Here is a 22448-nt window from a genome sequence, read left to right on the forward strand (position 1 = left end):
TTTATTTTTATAGTTAGTGCTAGTGATGGAAATCTCTTTGGGCCCGGGCCCCCTAGGGCAGGGTTCCAGTCAGCCAGTCCCCTCAGGTCCACCTGTCTAGAAAGGGGAAGAACCACTCATCTTCAAACACTCTCTCTGGTCTGCCTTGAACAAAGCCTTGCTTACATCAGCCTCCCCCACTGCCCTGAAGGAGCGCAGGTTAGACAGCCCAGTACCTGGCATGTAGGAGACCCTCTGTAAATGTCCACTGCATGAATCAAATGGGTAAAGCAATGTAGAGCCTGGAGGCCTGGAGGCTAAAGCCACAGGCCCTACGAGATTAAAGAGCCAGCAGACTTGGCCTCACCAGCTATGAGACAGTGGCTCGCTTCTGGCTTGCTGCTCACTGCTGAGACAGTCAGTGGCTTTCAAGAGGGAAGCTCTGCGCTCCCTGGTGGGAATATTAAACAGGAAGCAAGAAGGAGCAATATTATTTCTGGTCCTCGTTTGGGTACAGTGCCACCGCCTCTCACCCTGACAGTGGTTAACAGACCCTGCATGGAGCCCGACTGCCTGGATCAGATCTCAGCTCTGATGATGGACCCTGGACAAGCTACCGAGGTGCTGGGGACCTCAGTTTCCTCTTCTGTCAAGGAGGACAATCAAAGCACCTGCACTGAAGGTGGTGGGAGGCAAAGTGAGTTCACCAGTGCCAAGGGCCTGGGCACCCAGCTGTGTGAGCCCGCATTATCATCCCTCCACTACCTGGTTCAAGGTTCTGCTCAGGTTTCGGCGCCAGCAGACCCCACCCTGCAGATTTCACTGGCGGCCTGCGTCCTGCCTGCTGGCATCACAGCGGACACTTGTGTTCTGTCACCCGTCATCAGTGTCACAAATCCACAGGGACTCCACAGATTCTCGTCACTTCCAGAATCTCCTTCCTGAGGACCACACCAGCCACCAGGTTTTAACAAAAGAAAAAGTGTTGGGCCCTAACACAAAGCATTTGCTCAGGTGACATTTGTCATCCCTTTGTCGCTTTATCTGCATGCACCTCAAGTTGACCTTCAGCTCCAGAGAGATGTTAGCTCATTTTATTCATGTTCCGCCCTCTCTCTGGACCGTCCTCCTCCTCCTCCTCCTATCCTGTGTCTTACACACACACACTCACACGTGACAGCAATATTCCCTGTGCTCCAGGAGGGGCCCAGCCTGCCACCTCAGCTCCCACGCAGCCCCTGCCCACCCTTCCTTCTAGTCCAAAGTGAGGCAGAAAAAACATCCTCGTTACAGAAGAAAACCACAGGACAGGTACCCGAAGGCTGTCTCGGCTTCTGGACTCTACCAGAAGGAAAATCAAGTGAGGAGATGCAGCGGTCCGGGGCTGGGGGATGACTGAAAGGAAGGCTTTCAGAACTAACGCTGACACAGTTATATTCCCACAGGCCCTGACATCCACCAAACAGAACAGAAAGGACAAGTTTCTATTAACTCATCCTCAGGTCCACTCGGCACACTGTTCTCAATTTCCATCCTGTTCACTCTAATCATGATGCACACACCTCCTGGACGGGTGGGTTAAGACGGCTAAGAGCCTGAAATGCCTCCAGAGGGTAAGTAACATAACAATTTCTGTTGTTGTCAGATTGCTTTTCTCCATTCTGCCATATTGACGGAACAGTATGAACATCAAACTGGAAGTAGTGATCAATCTATTAAATCTATTAAAACTGCATTGCCCCTTCCTGCAGTAAATTGCTAGAGGGAGATAAAATGACGCAGCCACTTCAGAAAGGAGTTTGGCAGTTTCTCCAAAACTTAAAACATTAGACCACCATATGCCCCAGCAGCTCCACTCCCAAGAGGACTGGAACCCCAGGAGTTTGCACAAAGACACACATGCGAATGTTCATAGCAGTATTATTCGTAATAGCCAGACACTGGAAACAGCGTGGATGTTGGTCAGCTGGTGATGGACAGACAAAATGAGGCCCAGCCATAGAATGGGATACTATTTGGCAATGAAAGGGACCACGCTATGGACTCATGCCACATCACGAACCTCAAAAACATGTTAAGTGAAAGGAAACAGTCACAAGACACCACAGACTGAATTCATTTATATGAAGTGTCCAGAAAAGGCAACGTGATGGAAACCAGGGGGCCGGGGGGCTAGCGGAAACAGAGGCATCCCACTGCGGGTATGTACATGTTCTAAATTCACAGTGAGGTCTGCACCTCTTGGTAAAGTTCTTAAAATTATCACTGAATTACACACCCAAGGGAGTACCTTTTGTAGCATGTAAAATATACCATAAAACCGTTTCAAATACACTGCATACTTGTATTCGTCTATCTGTGTCCGCCAAATGCCTGTGAGGTCTACAAGGACAAAGACTTCACTCAGTTCCTCTTACCTCATCACCTCACTGAAAACCTGGCATATAGGGAGAGCTATAATGTCCAGAGAATGAGTGATTTTGGGGGTGAAAACAAACCAAAAATGTGTTCACGTAGCGTTCTGATTCGCCAAAACTTCACCTCCCTGACCACTCTTCCAGCCCATCTGCCCCCAAACACTAAGGCCAGGGCGGACCACAAGGCAAGTGTATCCATGAAGCTTCACACCACCCAAAAGTGACTCCCAACGCCTCTCAATGTGTCCTGACCAACTATTTATGAAGAGCAGTGTTGGTCTCCATTCAGAGTTTCAAAAGAAAAAGTGGTTTTCTTAGGTTTTCATTGTGGCATTATGAAAATTTCTGGGGTTGTGAGTAGAGACGAGCATGATTTTAGTATCAGATTCAAAAAAGGTGAAGGCTCAGTGAAATCACATTCTAATTTAAAATAAATTCTTAACTTCTTTCAGGGAAGATTTATTTTTAACTTAGAAGCAGCCCATTTAATAAACATACCAGATACTGTCCCAAGAGGATTAAGCACAGCAAGCAAAGCGGTAAGCTTGGACTCACTTGTGTTCTGCGCCATTTTGTCTGCCTACTGAACAGAACTCCAGAAGAGGACGTTTCAACAGATCATAATTATTAAGGAAGAGAACTACACTAAGCTTGCTTTGAAATGCAAGGTTTTATTTTCTCAACCAGTATTGTAGCAAAAATAATGCAGGAGTAAAAACATATTGCTTACCATATCCCACACTGTTTACACTTCACATATGTATGTCCTACCATCCCCAGTTTAAGTAATAACCAGTATCTGTCATTAAACAGAGAAATAAAATACACTTCCTCATGGTATAAGTGTGAAGTGGAGTGGTTAAGGGTGTAGGCTTTTGAGACAAACTGGTTCAAATCTTGCCTCCACCACATATTTGCTTAATGATCTTGGACAATTCACCTAACCTTTGTGTTGTGGTTTCTGAATCTTTTGGAGGAGGTAAAGATTAAATCATTTAATTTCCTCTAATCGTAGGCCATTTACCCCACACCTTGAAGACTGAGGTGTTCACAAAACTCCATTATTTTCTGGACACGGTAATCAACTCTCAGGATGTCATAATTTCTGGCACCACATTCCTCCAACTCCAGTGTAGACTGGTTATGTCAGCTATTTTCAAGTATTATAAGTGGGAACTTAAATGAGCAACCTTTGGGAAGGTGTGTGAATCAAAATAAATACTGCTGAGCAAGGATCATTCCAGCCAACTCCCTCTTGTCTATTAGGTTAGTGCAACGAGTCTGACAAAAACACCACATTTATCCTTTGCACATTCAAAAAACCGTCTCTATCAGTAAGTGGGTTGGTTCCAACTTCCTCTCAGCCCTGTGTTTTACTGATGGTAACTACAACCGAGCCGACCTCACAGATCCTGGGCTCAATTCAACTAGAACACAGTAATCCCTCACACCCCTCATACAGATGACTTGAGACCCCAGAAACAGCATACAAAATAGTTCACCTATTTCCAATTAGGAAACAGACACATCAAATCTCACACCGCCTGAGATTAATAAATACCCAGGTTTCCAGGCTCATGTCCCCAGCACCACTGTGTATCAAATCCTGTCTGAGGAGGGCAAACACCCATGTGTCAGGGAGAGCCAACTCACCTGAAATGCCAGCAAGGTAAAAGGAAGAGGGGAGATGGCCTCCAGGCTCTGCTCCTGGGCTGAGTAAGAAGAAACAGCCAGTCCTGCTACCCTCCCAAAGATTACGGCCTCAGTGAAACCCTTCCCAACTCAAAGGATACTTACAGAGCTGCTGCGTTCCCAAAAAAGAGAACTAAACAATTGAAGGGCAAATCAAATGAATAATGCAATAAAGTTGCCCCCCAACCCCCACCCCCCCACACAACCACAGGCTGAACTGCAGTGTGAAGTGCCATGGATTTAAAGGAAGCTCACACAATCGTCCCAGTATAGTAACTCAACTTTGATTCAGAGGTCAGATTTTTGAAACCTCAACCCTCCGGAAGCAGGAAGCCTTCTGCTTCCAAGCACAAAAAGGCCTCCAAGAACAGAACTAACGGTCACGAATCCTAAGCCCTGGATTCGCAGGCACTGCTCTGCACAGGAGGGGACCTCAGGCTCTCAGAACATTCTGGTCCACTATCAACACACACTCTAAGAAAGGGCCCTGACCCACAGCAGATGAGAAGTAGCAGCTGGGGCAAAGGCGGGCAAGGCCCCGGAGTGGCTCTGGTGGCAGTGGAAGGGAGGAACATGCAGAAAGCCACCACTCCTCCATTCCCAAGGCAGTGCCCAAGGACACCACTGACTTTCGCACCTCCCAAATGTGCCAGGAAATGCCAGCCATCCCCCCTGGGGTGAAGTCTGAAAATACCCTGCTAAAATAATAAAGAGGATGCCCAAAAAAGGATCTGCTTCTGACACAAAAAGATTCCAGCCCCTGCACCAATGATAAGTTTCTCCTTAAAATTATCCTCTTTTCAGTATTCAATTCTCCAAATTGGGGGGGGGGGACCTCCATAAGGAAGGTCCCCTGCATAAGGAAGGTCCCCTCTGTAAGGAAGCTGTCATGCTCCTGTCACATACTGGGTGACAAGTGGGGTTGGGCTGGGCCGGGAGAAGCCGGCGAACATCACAGCCTTGGCCAATGATGGTGACACACCTTGACCTCCCACCAGCAAGAAAGGGAAAGTCATCAGTACGCACTGTGGAAGGAAGCTTAACCTAACAGACACATCTTTAAAGGATTTCAACAAAACAATGAACCATTTACTACTGGGTATCTGGTAGACTCAGTCACCTGTGCATCTATCTATTCCAGATAAACCACATGCACTACAAAAGCTTCTTTCCCGGGGATCCCTGGGTGGCGCAGTGGTTTAGCGCCTGCCTTTGGCCCAGGGCGCGATCCTGGAGACCCGGGATCGAGTCCCACATCGGGCTCCCGGTGCATGGAGCCTGCTTCTCCCTCTGCCTGTGTCTCTGCCTCTCTCTCTCTCACTGTGTGCCTATCATAAATAAATAAAATTAAATTAAATTAAAAAAAAAAAAAAGCTTCGTTCTCCGAGTCCTTCTTGGTCCTATGCTCAAGGAGAACAGCACATGAGGCAGACTGGCCAAGAGTGAATACTCGGGCGCTAAGTCGCAGTCGATCATGCAGATGGAAGCCGGGCTTAGTAACTGCAAGAAGATTCCCAGAGACAAAAGGCAAATGAAAGGCACATTTATGCCCTCCCTCCTCCTCCTCCAATCTACACTGAAGGTAATAAAAGAATGAAATGAGAAGAAAAGTCCATCTACAATCAAATTAGGAAACAGCCACAGCCCTAAAGACTGCCTGCCAAATACAGTGACACCTGAGCCAAGCTGCAGGAAAAGCAGAGACCCAATCCTCAACTGGCTAGGCCCTGGGCAAGAAGCAGCTTCTCTGAAAATGAGAGAAGCTATTTTCTAGGAATGGCAGAGGCTGAGGCTGTTAGGCAGGATTCTGGGGTGCTGGGCCCCACCCTGTGCAGGAGGTCCAGCTGACCAGGGTCATCCCCACTAACCTAACCAGGAAGATAAGCCAGCTTTGTACTGCTGACCCAAGGCAGCTGCTGTGGGAATCTGGGGATCAAGTCATCCCAAGGAGGAACAAGTGAAGGCAAGAAGGAGCACGCCCCTGGCCAGGCAGACCTGAGATGGCAGGTGCTCCACGGCAGCTCTTGCATCCCTGCACCTGACCACAGACCACAGGTCCGGACAGAACTCGCCCTTTGGAGGTGCCTCCTGAGGCGAAGGCACCCATGCAGAAATTCTACTAAAGGAAAAGGCAGTGGAACAAAACAATACAACAAGCAAAGGGCAGAAGGAAAATGCCATCTCATCCTTAGAGAGAACTTCCTAAGGAAGAGGAGGAAAAGTTACAAATACTGCTCTTAACTCAAAGAAGCTGAAGGGGTGACATATGGAAGTGCAGAATCACTTAAACCAATCTAACACTGTATGTTAACTAACTGGAATTTAAAATTAAGTTAAATTTTTTAAAAAGAAACTAAATAAAATCAGGACACCCTAATTTTTTATTCTCAAAGAAAAAAAAAACTAGTCACCACAGTTGAAGGTAATAAAAGCCATCACCCAAATAAACATCACGTTAAAAGCAGAAAAACTGCCACAAACAAGGAGAGGGAGAACAAACATCATCTGAAAATGAAGGACTAAAAAAGATACAAGTGATCAGAGAAGCAGCTAGCTCAGGAAGCAGCAAAGACTCCAAATACATACATGAACAGTACCTAAAAACGAAAGGAAGGAAATAAGTCCCACTTCTAGTGTATCCTAAGGAATAACTAGGTAAGTGGAGAGATTCAGGGTCACTGGCATTCTTTTTTTTTTTTTTTTTTTTTTTTTTTTTAAGTTGCAAACTGTCTAACCAGGTATCAATCAATGTAGGATCAGTTTCAGGAATTATTCTGCAGCCATACAATGAAATACCAAGCAGCGACTCAAAATAATGATGATTTACTGACATGGAGAAATATTCCAACGTTTAACAGGAAAAAGCACATTACTGAGTAGTAGTACATGTTACAAGGGCTCCATTTTTGTTGTGTGTGGAAGGGGCAAGTGGGTAACACACATTCACAGGAAACAGCTTCAGAAGGGTGTACACCAAAATATTAACAAGTGGTTATTTATGGATTTATCGATGGTTTTCTACATAACCCCAATTGTTACCAATGAGCTTATTTTACAAATTTATACTAAGAAAAAGCAGTGCTATTAAGACTTTAAGACTCTCATTTTTAATGAACACATATAAACACATGCATACGCTGAAAGGTTTTTTTGTTTTTTTTTGTTTTTTTTTAAAGGCTAGACTTCACACTTCAGGAAGATTTTAAGTTTGTGGTCCCAAATTCTTGGCTCAAACCATTCTGGTTGCAAAAGGTCAGTTTTCAGACATCTCTAATCCATTACCCTAAATCAATGTGGACAATAATCAAGAAGCTAAAAACAGCAAATGTGCTTCTATAATAGAGTAAACATCCTGAATTGTATTATACAACACTGTAACTACTGCATTTCTGTTAAACAATTCTCTCTGTAAGAAAAACCAATAAACAAAAGCAAAATACTAAAAAAGATAAATAAAAAAAAGATAAAAAAGATAAATCATCTGGGAAAAAAATTCTGCTATATTTGCGTTTATTTTTTAAGCCCATTTAAATTTTTCTTCTGAAGCTAAAAAAGAAACACCAAAGCTTAAATAAATTGGAAAATCATAGGAATTTCTAAAGATATAGATGTTATTTAATACCCTTAAAAAATCTTTGTCATTCTAGATTTCACTGAAAAATGAGAGAAATAGTTTCAATATACCAATCGTTCAGTTTAAAGGACAGCATGTTTAATTACATATGGATCCTCACTTTCAGACAACAAGGTATGGCAAGAAAACTTCGGTGGCAGGGCCCAGGTGATGAGTATGATGCCCCTTTCAAAACGGACACATGATAAAGGGCGGGTCTGCACTGATCACCTTGTCCCACAACACTGGGGTCTCCCACCAGATATGCCGAAGATCTCAGATGGCCCAAACAGATGGCCTACTGACCTTCTTTCCACTAAACGTTACAAAAGCCAAACCCTGGAGTAATTCATTTTACAAAAAGACTTCTTGATATTTTTGGTTCTACTTTCTTTTAATGATGAAAATTATCAGACCTGTCAAAAAGCTTGAACTAGGGATGATATTGTCATAAGGAGACAATTTTACCAAGAATATGGCAAACAGAGGCTTTCTTCTGTTCAGTGGCCAACTCAAGGGCTCGCGGACAGCAAAGGCCTCACCCTGACTACCTGCTGTCCCTCTCCTTGGCCTCCTTTCAACCAACCCAAAGATAAGCAGGCTGGTTGCTCCTTTCCCTAATTATCACCCACAACGGGGCTTCCTATCTCTAATTCTACAAATGAGGATGGCACACCCTCCATCACAGAAAGTCAGGTTCCTATTTCTCACTTCCAAAATGGTGTCAAGAGAGAAAATCAAGCAGCAGGCTCAAAAAAGCCATAAGATGGATTTTCCTCAACTGGAAACGGACATAACACATTAACTCTTCACATTGCCACTTAAACACTTTTAGAGTTATTCCCACCTTGATCTCTGAGGCCCTCTAACATCTCAGCTCCCCTTCTTTCTACACCTTTGAAAAACAATGTTTTATATTAAACAGAGTACTGTGTGTTGTTTTCCCAGTATTTGTACTGAGACACCTCTTCACTGATTCCTGCACAGGTAGGCCACGGCAGTGGGGGAGGCAAGAGGAGGAGGTGTAACCTTTAATTGCAATTCATTGTTTTCTCTACAAGGCCCCTAGATGTATTCAGCTATCAACCCAGAAACCTTGGCCTTATTACCAACTCCTTCTGACCAACTGAGCAAACTGAAAAAAATGCATTAACACATACAAGTAACCTTTTCTATATCTCAATATCACAGCCTCAATCACCTATCCAATCAAATACTCCAATAAATCCATCCCAATTCTGTATGTAATTATTCTCCATACAGAACAATCTGCTGCTAAGCCCTCTGAGTAGATGATGCCATTTACGGAGCTGGATCACCAATTTCTTCCTGGAGAATTCAACTGAAAACCCCAACTCTGCAGTCCAGTAGGCAAATCCACTAGAGAACCTGGCATAGCATGAAAAATATGGCACCCACGGCCAGATGCATGTGGCTTCAAATCCATCTCCATTTCTTACTAGTTACTTGTTTCTATAGGCCTAGGTTTACTCACCTGCAAAAGAGACAAACGCATACATACTATAGTTTTCCTGAGAATAATACATGAAAAAATTTTAAAACTGGTATATAGCTTTTTTTCCATCCCTGACGCCACCGAGGTCGCACGCGTGAGGCTTCGCTGCCGCAGAGATGCGCTACGTCGCCTCCTACCTGCTGGCCACCCTCGGGGGCAACACCTCCCCCAGCGCCAAGGATGTCAAGAAGATCCCGGACAGCGTGGGCATCAAGGCAGATGATGACCGGCTCAACAAGGTCATCAGCGAGCTCAACGGGAAAAACATCGAGGACGTGATGGCTCAGGGTATTGGCAAGTTGGCCGGTGTGCCTGCTGGTGGGGCTGCGGCCGTGTCTGCCGCCCCAGGGTCTGCAGCTCCTGCTGCTGGTGCTGCCCCAGCCGCAGTGGAGGAAAAGAAAGACGAGAAGAAAGAGGAGTCCGAGGAGTCAGACGACGACATGGGATTCGGCTTATTTGATTAGGGTCCTGCCCACCCACTGGCAAATAAAACCCTTTATGTGGAAAAAAAAAAAACTGGTATATAACCAATGTTCTCATGTTCCCATCGTAGTTTGACCTGAAGTCTTAGTTGTGTTTTTCTTCTGAGTCACAAATGTTCAAATTACATGCAGTAGTAGTTGAAACACAGATGACTGGCACGTAGTAAATTTCAACTAATGGCTGGATATGGGAAGATAAATCTTGCAAGTGTCAAGGAGCTGACCTGTCCCAAGGGTTTATCCTCAAATCACACACCAGCCATGTACACATGCCACTCCTCCCCCTCACACCACATCTTTCTCTACGAAAAATTAATCATCTATTTAGTCTACTTAGTCAACTATTCGATCTACTATATGACCTTCAAGACACATCTGGATCTCTCAGGGAAGACCTAAGTAATGATGAACAAAGAAGCCCCCATCCTTAGCCCCAGTTGGCACCACAGTGGTCACGAAGCAGGGACCTCTGCAACTGGGCTAATGCAATTCCACTGGCAACACCACCCTGAGACAGTATAGACAACACACCCCGTGACATACAAAGGGTTTTCTTCACTTCAACCATGTGAAATATCTTCAGCTAATCACAAACTAAGACTATCAACTTCCTGTATTAGCCTAATGCCACCCACTCTTCCCTGCTAAACCCAACTAACCTCACAGGGTAGGAAGTGACATCTTACAACTCTTGAACAATCCTGACTTTTCTACAGGAATCTCACTCATTCAGCTCACTGATACATTCCATTAGAGCTATAGCTCTAATGCCGCAGGTTCCCCCTCAGCAGCCAACCTCCACCATCCACAAAGGGGTTTTCACCCTAAGTAATGACACATCACTAATGCTGATGGTCACTGCCAACTGAGGGGACTCCTCAGAGAAGGTGAAAGCTTCCTTGTTTCTAATGCCTTCTATTAAATAGGGTCTGGCTCCTTCCCATACTAGTGTCTCTTCAAGTACAGGTAACCATCACTGAAACCCACTGGTGCTTCCTCACATACTGGCCTCCTGGGAAAGCTCATGGACACAGCCAGCCTTCTCCCAGGTGAAAGCAGCCCAAAGCTCTTGGCCCAAAGGTAAAAACACTCATTTGCATGGTATTTTTGCTTAGTTCCAAACGCCCAACTCTAAGTATGCAAAATAAAGTGAAACCATCTAAATAGCCTTCTGTGCTTCACTGTGTATGAAGCCCAACTAAAAACAAACACAAAAACAAAAAACACCCTTCTGAATCAGGAATGAAGACTAAGTGCAACTTTTAAAAATGTATACTGTGAAAAAAAAAAAAAACAAAAAAAAAAACAAAAAAAAAATGTATACTGTGTAATATACTGGGACCGGCCTATAGAAATCAAGACCTACCTAGGTTTCCAATCTCTTCTTGCTATCTGTTCATCAAGCAAATCAGAAATAAAGTGAGAAGCCACCAAAGCCACTTTAGGCCACTTCTGGATAATCTGGATTATCCAATCCATTAAGGAAGTATCACCTGACTTGAAACCCCCAGACTTCATCTTTCTTTTTTAGTGCTTTTACCCTACTCCAAAGTGAAATCTTTCTTTTATTTTTTATTGGTGTTCAATTTGCCAACATATAGAATAACACCCAGTGCTCATACCATCAAGTGCCCCCCTCAGTGCCCGTCACCCAGTCACCCCCACCCCCCACCCACCTCCCCTTCCACCACCCCTAGTTCGTTTCCCAGAGTTAGGAGTCTCTCATGTTCTGTCTCCCTTTCTGATATTTCCCACCCATTTCTTCTCCCTTCCCCTCTATTCCCTTTCACTATTATTTATATTCCCTAAATGAATGAGACCATATAATGTTTGTCCTTCTCCGACTGACTTATTTCACTCAGCATAATACCCTCCAGTTCCATCCACATCGAAGCAAATGGTGGGTATTTGTCGTTTCTAATGGCTGAGTAATATTCCATTGTGTACATATACCACATCCAAAGTGAAATCTTTCCAAAACCTTTACATTCTCATTTTCTCAAGTAGGGAAGAATGAAAAACATTAATCTAACTCATCTATACCAGTTATCCCAAACTACAGCCAATTCTATGAAAAGACCCCATCTTCCTGGAATGCTCTTTACCCAGCAGTACCTTAAAGAACTACTCAGACATATGCTCAAGTGCCACCTCCTCCAGGAAGGCTTCCTTCTTTTCACCCACTTTGATTAGTATCACCCTGTATTCCCAGCATTTGCTGTGCATGCCGGAATGTCTGCTGGACAATGGGCCGTGTTAGCGCATTACAGGCACAGCTCATCTACTTCCCCAGCCTCTGGGCTAGATGGTGTTTCAAACATAGAAGACATCCAATAAATCCCTGTTGACGAATGAGTATCATGTCTCATCAGGAGTATGAAAAGCACTTAAGTGCTGGCAGAAACCAGACTGCTTAAGGGGTCTTGGTCAGAAACTAGTGACATTTCCGATGGAACTGCCATGATAAGGAAGAAAAAAAATAAATGGAATTCCCAGCCTTCCCCTTCAATTCTAATGTAGAAGAGTGAAAAATCCCTTGCAATTAAGGCAGCCACAGAATCCTTACCCTCAACAGTAGCTACCCCTGGGGATAAAGCCATACAATTCTGTACTGAGTTTGATTTGGTTTGGGTTTTTTTGCAGTTAATCATGTATTACTTCTATAATATTTTAAATAAATTAAAATTTGTAATAGCTCAATTTTTTAAAAAGGGATCTTTAGTTTGGGGAGGGGGAAACCACGCAGAATTAATTTTTCCCTCTTTACATTTCCCAACAGCCTTCCACAGGAACTGGGTTATGGAAAGGGGTTTAGACCCTAAGGACCAAACTGAGGTCAGAAACATGTGAGTCGCTAAGGACAGGTCAACAGTGTAGGGGCAGCTTGGCAGGGCCTCAGGACATGCAGGGGTGAGGACATAGGTGGAGTTGGGAGAGGCTCAGAAGCAAAACACCTGCAAAGCCCAAGAGCACCTATTTCATCCCTGGGCTGAGAGCTTCCACCTGCCCCAGCTGGGAAAGGATGGGATGAGGGAAATTTTAGGGAGCTGAAATAAAAATGGAGATCTGCTTAGAGAAGAAGTTACTAGGTACCCCTATTATTGGAGTTGATACATGTTTTTTAACTTGAACAGCTGCAAAAACAACCAGAGGGGGCAGAGAACCAGCAAGGAACTACGGGGAACTGTCCTGTTAGAATCTTCTCTCGTCCAGTTCCACGATGGCTGCCAAGAGCTGCTAACCTCTCAAGGTAATTTTGAATGCACGCACCTTGAGAACCCCAAAGGCACACAGTGTTCATGATGACAGAGGCCAAGGGCAACCCAGGCTCCTCTACATGCAGAGAAACTACTCTGGTCAAGTCAGAAAGTAAAAGAACTGATGAGGGGGAAACAGTGTACAGATAAAAAACATTCCAGTAGAACCAAAAAGATTGTGTTCTTAAAATATCCTCACTGATTTTCAGGGCAGTGAAACTATTCTACACACTGTAAGGGTGGATACATGTCATTACGTTGTTGTTAAAACCTACAGAATGTGCCACAGGGGTGAACCATAACATGGACAATGAACCCTGGGTGATAATGATGCATCAGTGCAGATTCACCAGTCATAACCCATATAATCTGGTGCAGGATACTGACAGTGGGAGGGGAGCAGAGAGTATATGGGAAAATCTGTGTATCCTCTGCTCAGTTGCACTGTGAACATGAGTATCTTCACTGTTCCAGGTACTGTCCCCAAAGGGCCCATGCTTCCCCCCAAAACACTTAACGCCCACTGCTCTTTACAGAACTGCAAAATGAGCCATTTCACTTTAATTAAACTCAGCTCTGGCTAAAAGAGTAATAAAACTGAGGAGTTCTGATTTACCCCATCAAGTTTTATGAATTGTCCTCTCCAGACTCCCAAGTTATTGAAAACATCATGCCTCTTAAGAGATTAACTAAAAGTAAACCAACTAGATACAATCCCAAGATCCAATTCTTGCCAGAAACTGGCGTTTTAGCATGCGTAAATTGTACGTGTATTGAAGAAAATGATTCCAACAACACAATCACCCAATACACCCCCTGACACACTTTGATTCCTCCCGACTTCCTCCCAGGTTGAACCAAGTGGAGTAAGAAGCCCCCGTAGGGACCTCCGCTTCATCCCTCTGGCTAAAACTAAAGTTCATTTGGTTTAGTTAATCTAGAGGCTTCCACTTTGATTTTTGCAGGTGTAACCAAAGACTAAGTGTTTAAACATCCTTGTTAAATTCTGCTATCCAGCTCACTGGATTGCTTTCTGACCCACTTCAGGAGTCACATGCATTGAACCAACCACCATGAAAGAGACTTAGGGTCAAAATTAAGCACATTTTGAGTACTAGGTACTAGGGAGCTCTGGCATAGGATTTAGTTTAATAAAACTTTTGTCAAAAGGTTTGTCCTCTGCCTAAGAAACTACACGCTGCTCTGGACTTCAAAGCAATCACCAGCTCGCGTGAACTATGCCCACTGGCAATGGACTAACACACATCCATCCACCCTGGGCCTTGGGGGGGCAACACCCTGATGCTGGGACTGCAGAGTTCAGAGCAGAAGCACTCACTGGGAAGAGCAAGTAGGTGGAGCATCCAGGAGCCTGTGAGATCAGACACAGCCTCCTAGCTTTTCAACACCCTCTTCAATTGCTCACACGGTACTGCTAACCACCGATGACCTAATTAATAAGTCACAGCTTCAGGGAATCCTGAGTGGCTCAGCTGGTTAAGTGTCTGCCTCTGGCTCAGGTCATGATCCCAGGATCCTGGGATCCCATGTCAGGCCCCTTGCTCAGCGGGGAGCCTGCTTCTCCCTCTTCCTCTGCCCTTCCCCTGCCCTCCCACTCGTTTCCTCTCTCTCTCTCTCTCTCTCTCTCTCTCTCTCACATAAATAAATGAAACCTTAAAAACATAATTTTTTTTTTTAAAGTCGCAGCTTCAGTCCCTCATCTGGACCTTTCCCCCGAGCTCCAGACCCAGATACGAAACCACCTATTCCTTTTCTCCACCTACACTCCATGTATCTGAAATAGATACAGACCTCCAGATACAGACCTGAAATAGATCTCACCTCCACAGGCTGATCGCCTATGCAGATCAGTGGCCCCTCCATTCATCCACACACCCAAGCCAGAACCCTAGAGGGCCCCCCAGACTCCTCTCTTCCTCCATTCCACCCCCACCAAATCCAGCCCATTCCACCTACTGCTCCCTCAGGAATCTCTCCCCGTATCCCCACCCAGCACTGATACCTCAGTCCAGTCCTCCCATCTCCTAGCCTAGAGACCAGCCAAACTGTTAAAATCCGAAAGTGGTCTCAGGCTGCAGCTGCAAACTTTCCTAGGAATTCTGCTTCACCTCATAGGGTGCCGCCCACACCCCTCAGCATGGTCCTTTATGACCTGATCCCTGACTCTTCAACTCCTATCTCTTGTCCTCTTTCCTTTCCCTTTCAAGTCGAACAAAACTGAATTCCTAGCACTTTTCCAAACACTTGATGCTATTTAAAAACTCTTATGCTTTTGAACACTCCGTCTAGATTCTTTCTCCCCTTAAAAAACCTTCTAGGGGGCGCCTGGTGGCTCAGTCAGCTAAGAGTCTGCCTTCCCAGGGTCCCACATCAGGCTCCCTACTCAGTGGGGAGCCTGCTTCTCCCTCTGCCTCTCCCCCAGCTCATACCTCACTCATTCTCTCAAATAAATAAATATTTTAAAAATATATCTTCTAGAACAGAGCTCATGCATCACTTTATCGACTTTCAGAGTGCTACCCCTTGGTATGTACTGCCTCCTGTGTACCAAGAGGTTCCAGCAGAATTCAGTAATGCTAAATTCTATCACTGCCTTGTATTTCTCAAATTTTTCTATTCATTAAAAACACAAGTATAGTAGAAGAGCAGTGGTACAGGTCCATGTCCCTTCACCAAAGTTCCAAAACCCCCAAGTCTCTTAAAAAACAAAAACAAAAAAAACAAGTTTTTCCTAACTCCTTTGGAGGAAAGATCTAAACTGATCTGAAACCGCCTAGCAGGACAATGTGAAGTGCTGTGGGGTGAGTCACAGTCTTAGTGCTAACAGACTCACCTGGCTGCTCCAGCCCCACAGGCCACGCTATGCAGCTGGCTAGGCATCCTGACTTCAACACTGGCCCCACCACTGCCAGCAGGCCCTCGCTCACATGTGCACCTTGCATGCATGGTCCTATTCGGGACTGAATGTTCATTCAGAGCAGGAATCTTAGCTCACGATATCTGCACCCCTCAGAGTCCTGCCAGTTTACCGATCACCTACTACAACTTTGCATCAAAGCAAAACATTGAAGAGAACCACACATGATACAAAGGCTATTTTAAAACTAGAATACTTATCACATATATAAAGTATGCATCAGAAGAACAACTAATTAAGAATACAACTCAGCCAGGCTGATTTCCTGCTGTTCATCCTCCTCGGGTCCCTACACTTTGCTTCACAGGCTAGAGTTGCTGTTGACTTACTGTTCACACCAGCACATACACACATGTGCGCACATTCTCACACACATGTGCACACAGTCTTTGCAGGCCCCAGTCCACATGCAGTGTCCTCTGATTGGGATACAATTCAGCAAGCAACGAGGAGCCCAGCATGCATTTGCAATCCCACTGGGTGAGTGGTCTAGCTTATCGATGTAAGCAAAGCAATTAACCACAGAAACTCAGTAACAATAACAGTGCAATCCAATAATACCTTTGGAGGAGGAGGAGGAATGATGAACAACTGTTTCTTTCTCCAAAGGCAAAAGAAAGTGGGAAGGTTACTCTAACCAGCAGAACCAAACAGGACAGTGCTTCTGGCTACAGCTCCATGTCCCAAGGAAGACGCATGCCTTATGTGAAGGAGGCAAGGGTAAATCAGTTAAGATGTTAAAAACACAATCATGTGGAAATGGGGGACAATATTTATATGATCCACGTCCGAATGGAAAACAATATAAAATAAGCATCTATGTAGGACTGCAATTTCTTAAAGCTATGTACATACAGAAACAACTGGAAAATAAGCAAAATAAATAGTTACACGCAAGTAGTAGGAACATAAATGCTTTTGCTTTAAAAATAACTTAATGGGGGACAGGAAAGTGTTTTCCCAGTAGGGGGTTCCCATTTCTGTGCCCATCTTCAATCCTCCACTTCACTTTACTTTTAGTAGAATACACACAGGTCGCATGGCCAGAGTAGGAGGTGGGGTTCTGACACCGAAGAACATAAGCAAATGAAGGCCCTTCCACTGGTTTTCAAAGAGTCTTAAGACCAGATTCCCCAACAGAAATGAACAGAATTATCACCACCCTGACACAAAAGGACACAGGGAAGAATCATTTTCGCAGAATTTCAGACCAGTCTTGATCGCTATGGCTAACATACTAAGCAATGATATGTGCAACAAACCATGTATAAAAATGCTGAGGGAGCACCTGGGTGGCTCACTCAGTTAAGCGTCTGCCTTTGGCTCAGGTCATGATCCCAGGGTACTGGGATCCAGTCCAGAACTGGGTTCTCTGTTCAGCAGGAAACCTGCTCCTCCCTCTGCCTCTCCCCTCCCTGCTTGTGCTCTCTCACTCTCTCTCAAATAATAAATATTTTTTTAAAAAATGTTGAAAATATTACCATTTAAAAGGGTTTAAAATATTTTTTTACACCTTTTTTTCCTCCAAATTTTTGTTTAAAGCCAAGCGAGTTAACATATAGTGTGATACTGGTTTCAGGAGTAGAATTTAGTGAGTCATCAATATTTTATCATTTTAAGTAACTTTTCACTCTCTTTTTCAGGATGTTGAGGGGTCTGTGCCTTTTGTGACTAAAAAGAAAATAGAAACTTTGTTCTTTTGGGAGCTACAAAGAGGAAAACCTACTTCTGACCTAGAGTGTTACAAAACAAGCTTTTTAAATACTATTTACTGATAGATCACAATGAAAAAAAGATAAATTAACAGATATGCCCACACATAGGTAAACATAACACACATTTATATTTATACTTATATTTATGTGCTGAGAAACCATTTACTTCACATACACAGTAACCCATCCAGTAGGGAGGCATCAAGTAGATCTTGGCAGAACTGCTTTTCAAAACAAAACTGTTTTAAACTATAGGATCTCTTGCGGAACCTAAGCGGAAATGAAATTCCATCCCCCGATATTCAGTCACACCCCGGGGCTGCTGGAGCTACAAGACCACTAGCCCCATTTGGGAGTGTGACCTGAGACCTCCCCCATCATCAAGCTGCCCCTCAGGCCACACCCCCACCCACTTGGGGCCAAGTACAAGCAGCCTGCGTAAATTCCAATTGGCCAGGAAATGCACCCAGTTTCACTTCACATCAGCGCCTCATTGTTTCTTGAAGCAGACAATATAGAGGGAAGCTCTCTGAATGACACAAAGTCTATTTTTAGATAGACTTCAAATCCTTCAGTTGACAAACAAAAGAGAGGAACCCAAACCTTACAACTACTCTTCCCGAACCAGTCCATCTCCTAAATATGCTTAATATCATGTTCACCCTTATACTGGAAAATGTCATAAAACCTCAGAAAAACTACAAAGCACTTCAAAAAAAAAAATCAAAACCTCTCCCTTCCCCCCAAAAACCACCCTCCAAATATGCAAAGCTGGTAAGACCAATTATCTAACAAATCACAGTACATTCTAATAAAACACTGTATTTACAGAAATACACATCATTTTTTTGAATTAAAAGTCAAATCAACTATTTATACATAAAAGCATAAAACCTCTGACATCCCAGACATTAAAAAAATCTACTGGAGGGGTGCCTGGGTGGCTCAGTCAGTTAAGCATCTGCCTTCAGCTCAGGTCATGATCCCAGAGTCCTGGGATGGAGCCCACATGGGGCTCCCTGCTCAGCGGGGAGCCTGCTTCTCCTTCTGTCAAATAAATAAATAAATAAATTTTTTAAAATTAAAAATAAAAAGTATACTGCTCTGGAATATTTTTCCCAGTTCCAAGATATATGTACCTCTTAAGTATTAAACAGAGCAACTGCAAGAAAATAAAGTCAGTTTTGCTCATTCATTTCCTAACTGTCCCTTCCCTCCCTTCCCAGCAGGTGCTCATTATGGGGACCTGTGTCCCCCACACTCTCAGGGAGCTGGCTGGACAGTGCAGGTCTTCCCTTCAATCCAATTAAGAAAAAAGAAGGCAACATGACATAAATAACAGCTCACCAGGGCTTACCAGGCAAAGGAACCAGAGGATATCCTGCCAGGTGAGCAGGTTTGCAGAGGCAGAAGGAGCAGTGAACTGGCGAGGGAGAAGGACTAAAAAGTAGTAAAAGGTGTTTGGTCAGGAAGCAGCCAAAGGTTCTCGAGCAGGGAATGACTTGATAAAAACAACAGTTAAAAGAAGTTATCTTCACAACCCTGTGGAAGATCATCAAGTTCAGGACTTCTGTTCTGGTTCAGTGTTTTCCAAAAGAACCATGGAATGCTAGTTCTGAGAGATGCAGTCCTTGCAAAAGCTTCTGATGTCAAAAAGATATAGAACACGCATCTTCCTCTATTCCTCAACAGGTTTATAATATATGCTAAAATAGTAAAAGCTTAGGGTGCATGGGTGGCTCAGTCAGTTACACATCTGTCTTCAACTTGGGCCCTGATCTCGGGGGCCTGGACTCAAGCCCCACATCAGGTTCCCTGCTCAGTGGGGAGTTTGCTTCCCCCTCTCCTTCTGCAGCTCCCACTGTTTGTGCATGCTTTCTCTCTCAAATAAATAAAATCTTTTTTAAAATAGAACAGTAAAGACTCTAACAAGTCTCACAGAAGCCTATTCAATTCCCAAAGTTAGACCAGAGCAGTTCCAAAGTCAGTCTTCTGAAATACAAGTCATAAGTTGCAAGACTTGTCTTATTTTTCTTTAAGATTTTCTTTTTTTTTTTTTTAAGATTTTATTTATTTATTCATGACAGAGAGAGAGAGAGAGGCAGAGACACAGGCAGAGGGAGAAGCTGGCTCCATGCAGGGAGCCTGATGTGGTTCTCGATTCCAGGTCTCCAGGATCACACCCCAGGCTGAAGGTGGCGCCAAACCGCTGGGACACAGGGGCTGCCCAAGATTTTCTTTCTAGCCACCTCTATACCCAATGTGGGGCTTGAACTCAGAACCCCGAGATCAAGCGTCACATGCTCTCAACTATCAACAATAGCCAAATTATGGAAAGAACCAAAATGTCCATTAACTAATAAATGGATAGAGATGTGGTATACAGGGCAGCCCAGGTGGCTCAGAGGTTTAGCGCCGCCTTCAGCCCGGGGTGTGATCCTGGAGACCTGGGATCGAGTCCCACATGGGGCTCCCTGCATGGAGCCTGCTTCTCCCCTGCCTCTCTCTGCCTCTTCTCTGTCATGAATAAGTAAATAAAAAATCTTTAAAAAAAAAAAAAAAAAGATGTGGTATATACACACATGAAGTATTATTCAGCCACCAAAAAGAATGAAATCTGGTCATTTGCAACAATGCAGATGGAGCTACAGTATTATGCTAAGTGAAATAAACCAGAGAATGACAAATACCAAATGAATTCACTCGTGTGGAATTTAAGAAACAGAACACATGAACACGGGGAAAAGGAAGGGAAAAAAATTAAGATAAAAACAGAGAGGGAGACAAACCATAAGAGATTTTTTTAAATATAGGGAACAAACTGAGTGTCACTGGAGGGGAGGAGGGTGGAGGGATTGGGTAACTGGATGATGGACATTAAGGAGGGCACATGAGGTAATGAGCACTGGGTACTGTACTAAAGTGATGGATCACTAACTTCTACAAATTCTACTCTTGAAACCAATACTACACTATATGTTAACTAATTTGAATTTAAATAAAGATAAAATAAATAGGGCAGCCCGGTGGCTCAGTGGTTTAGCGCCACCTTCGGCCCAGGGCGTGATCCTGGAAACCCAGGATGGAGTCCGGCGTCAGGCTCCCTGCATGGAGCCTGCTTCTCCCTCTACCTGTGTCTCTGCCTCTGTGTGTGTGTGTGTGTGTGTGTGTGTGTGTGTGTGTGTGTCTCATGAATAAATAAAATCTTTTTTAAAAATAAAATAAAATAAATAATAAAAACTACAATTTGAACTGGTGAAATCCACCCCCCACCCCCCCAAAAAAAGAGTTGCATGCTCTACTGACTGGGCCAGCCAGGCACCCCAGCACTGATTTTCAATTGAGCTTTCAAATGGGCTTCGCTATGGGATGCCCCCAGGTGAAAGGCAATAGGAACGTAAGGATTTTTAATTCTCCAGTTTAATGGTTTTCAAATTGTGGTCCCTGAGACAGCCACGCACTTGAAAAACTTGTTTCCGGGATCCCTGGGTGGCGCAGCGGTTTGGCGCCTGCCTTTGGCCCAGGGCTCGATCCTGGAGACCCGGGATCGAATCCCACATCGGGCTCCCGGTGCATGGAGCCTGCTTCTCCCTCTCCCTCTGCTGGTGTCTCTGCCTCTCTCTCTCTGTGACTATCATAAATAAATAAAAAATTAAAAAAAAAAAAGAAAAACTTGTTTCCATCCTAGACCAATAGCCTAGCACCCTACACTTCATCAAGCTCTTCAGATGATGAGAAATGCTAAAACTTAAAAACCACTGGTTTGATTACAGATACTTTTTTCAGCTCATCTGGGCAACAACTAGAAGGCAATAAACAGAGGCCAGCCAAGGCCCCAATCCCAACCTAGGGGAGGGCCTAAGGGCTCAGTAGAGGGACTGAGGAAACATCTGAATGCCCCAGTATCACCCCCCACCCTCCCCACCCCCCCATAGCCACAATCCTAATTTCTAGGAAACCACTTAAAAATAATACCAGAGCAGGAACAAAAATCTTTAAAAGTCGAAAAAAAAAAAAGGGGGGGCAGGAATAAAAGTGCCTGAAATGCCATCTTGTACCAGGCCTGGACTGGTTTCATAACGGCTGTGAGTAGTAGGACCCTCAGGGCCCAGGAGCCCCACAGGGCAAGGGCAGGATCTGAAAAGGTCACTGGGACACATTCTGGTGTACTGACATCAGAGGTCAGGGCCCTAACCCCAAAGGGGCTGTTTACTAGCTGAGGGGCCTCGCTGAAGCTTCCTAAACCTCCATTTTCTCATCCGTAAATTCGGGATAAGAGCCCTCCCACCCAGCGGCAGAGGCCTTGAGGACTGCCCAAGGGCAGAGGCAGCCCACCAGAGCCTTGCCCTTGGGGAGAAGGCAATAAAAGTTTGTCCTACCCCTTCAAAGCTTCCTTCTGCCAAGAGCAATACCAAATATTTATTTTCTCAACTGAGCAATACAGCAAAGCCAAAGGCCCATTTACTTCTTCCACTTACCTATTCTGGTAACACAGAGGAGAAGGAAAAGGTAAACCCACCTATCATGAGGAACCACTGAGGAAGTGAATACCTCTTTGCACTAACATAATCTTTTTCTTTTCTAAGTACCTCTCAGGAAAGGTTTGGTACAATTAAAATGCATCAAATACAAGGAAGCTTGTGGAATGTTCAAACAATACCTGTCTCCAAGTGGGTGTCAGTTCTCAGGAGTCCAGGTAGCAATTTAACAACTGTAACCACATTGCACATAACTTTAAAGTTATCCTATAAAACAATGCCTAAAAGAACTGCTAACCAAAGCCCAGTCCCCCAAGTTCTGGATTACTTTTCATTTTCACTGGATGATTTATCACTGTCC

General features: G+C 44.3%; 2 protein-coding genes across 3 annotated transcripts in view; one reads left to right on the plus strand and one right to left on the minus strand.

Annotated features, from left to right (window-relative positions):
• STK24 (serine/threonine kinase 24) overlaps nucleotides 1-22448 on the minus strand; it is a 120706-nt gene that overhangs the window by 87530 nt on the left and 10728 nt on the right. The window lies entirely within an intron of this gene.
• LOC112656063 (60S acidic ribosomal protein P2-like) lies at nucleotides 4609-9733 on the plus strand. The gene has a single exon (XM_049099415.1). It carries the CDS (start codon nucleotides 9334-9336, stop codon nucleotides 9679-9681), a length of 348 nt encoding a protein of 115 aa, XP_048955372.1. The 5' UTR covers nucleotides 4609-9333; the 3' UTR covers nucleotides 9682-9733.

Source organism: Canis lupus, chromosome 22 (assembly GCF_003254725.2).
Source record: "Canis lupus dingo isolate Sandy chromosome 22, ASM325472v2, whole genome shotgun sequence".
NCBI classification, from domain to species: Eukaryota; Metazoa; Chordata; class Mammalia; order Carnivora; family Canidae; genus Canis; species Canis lupus.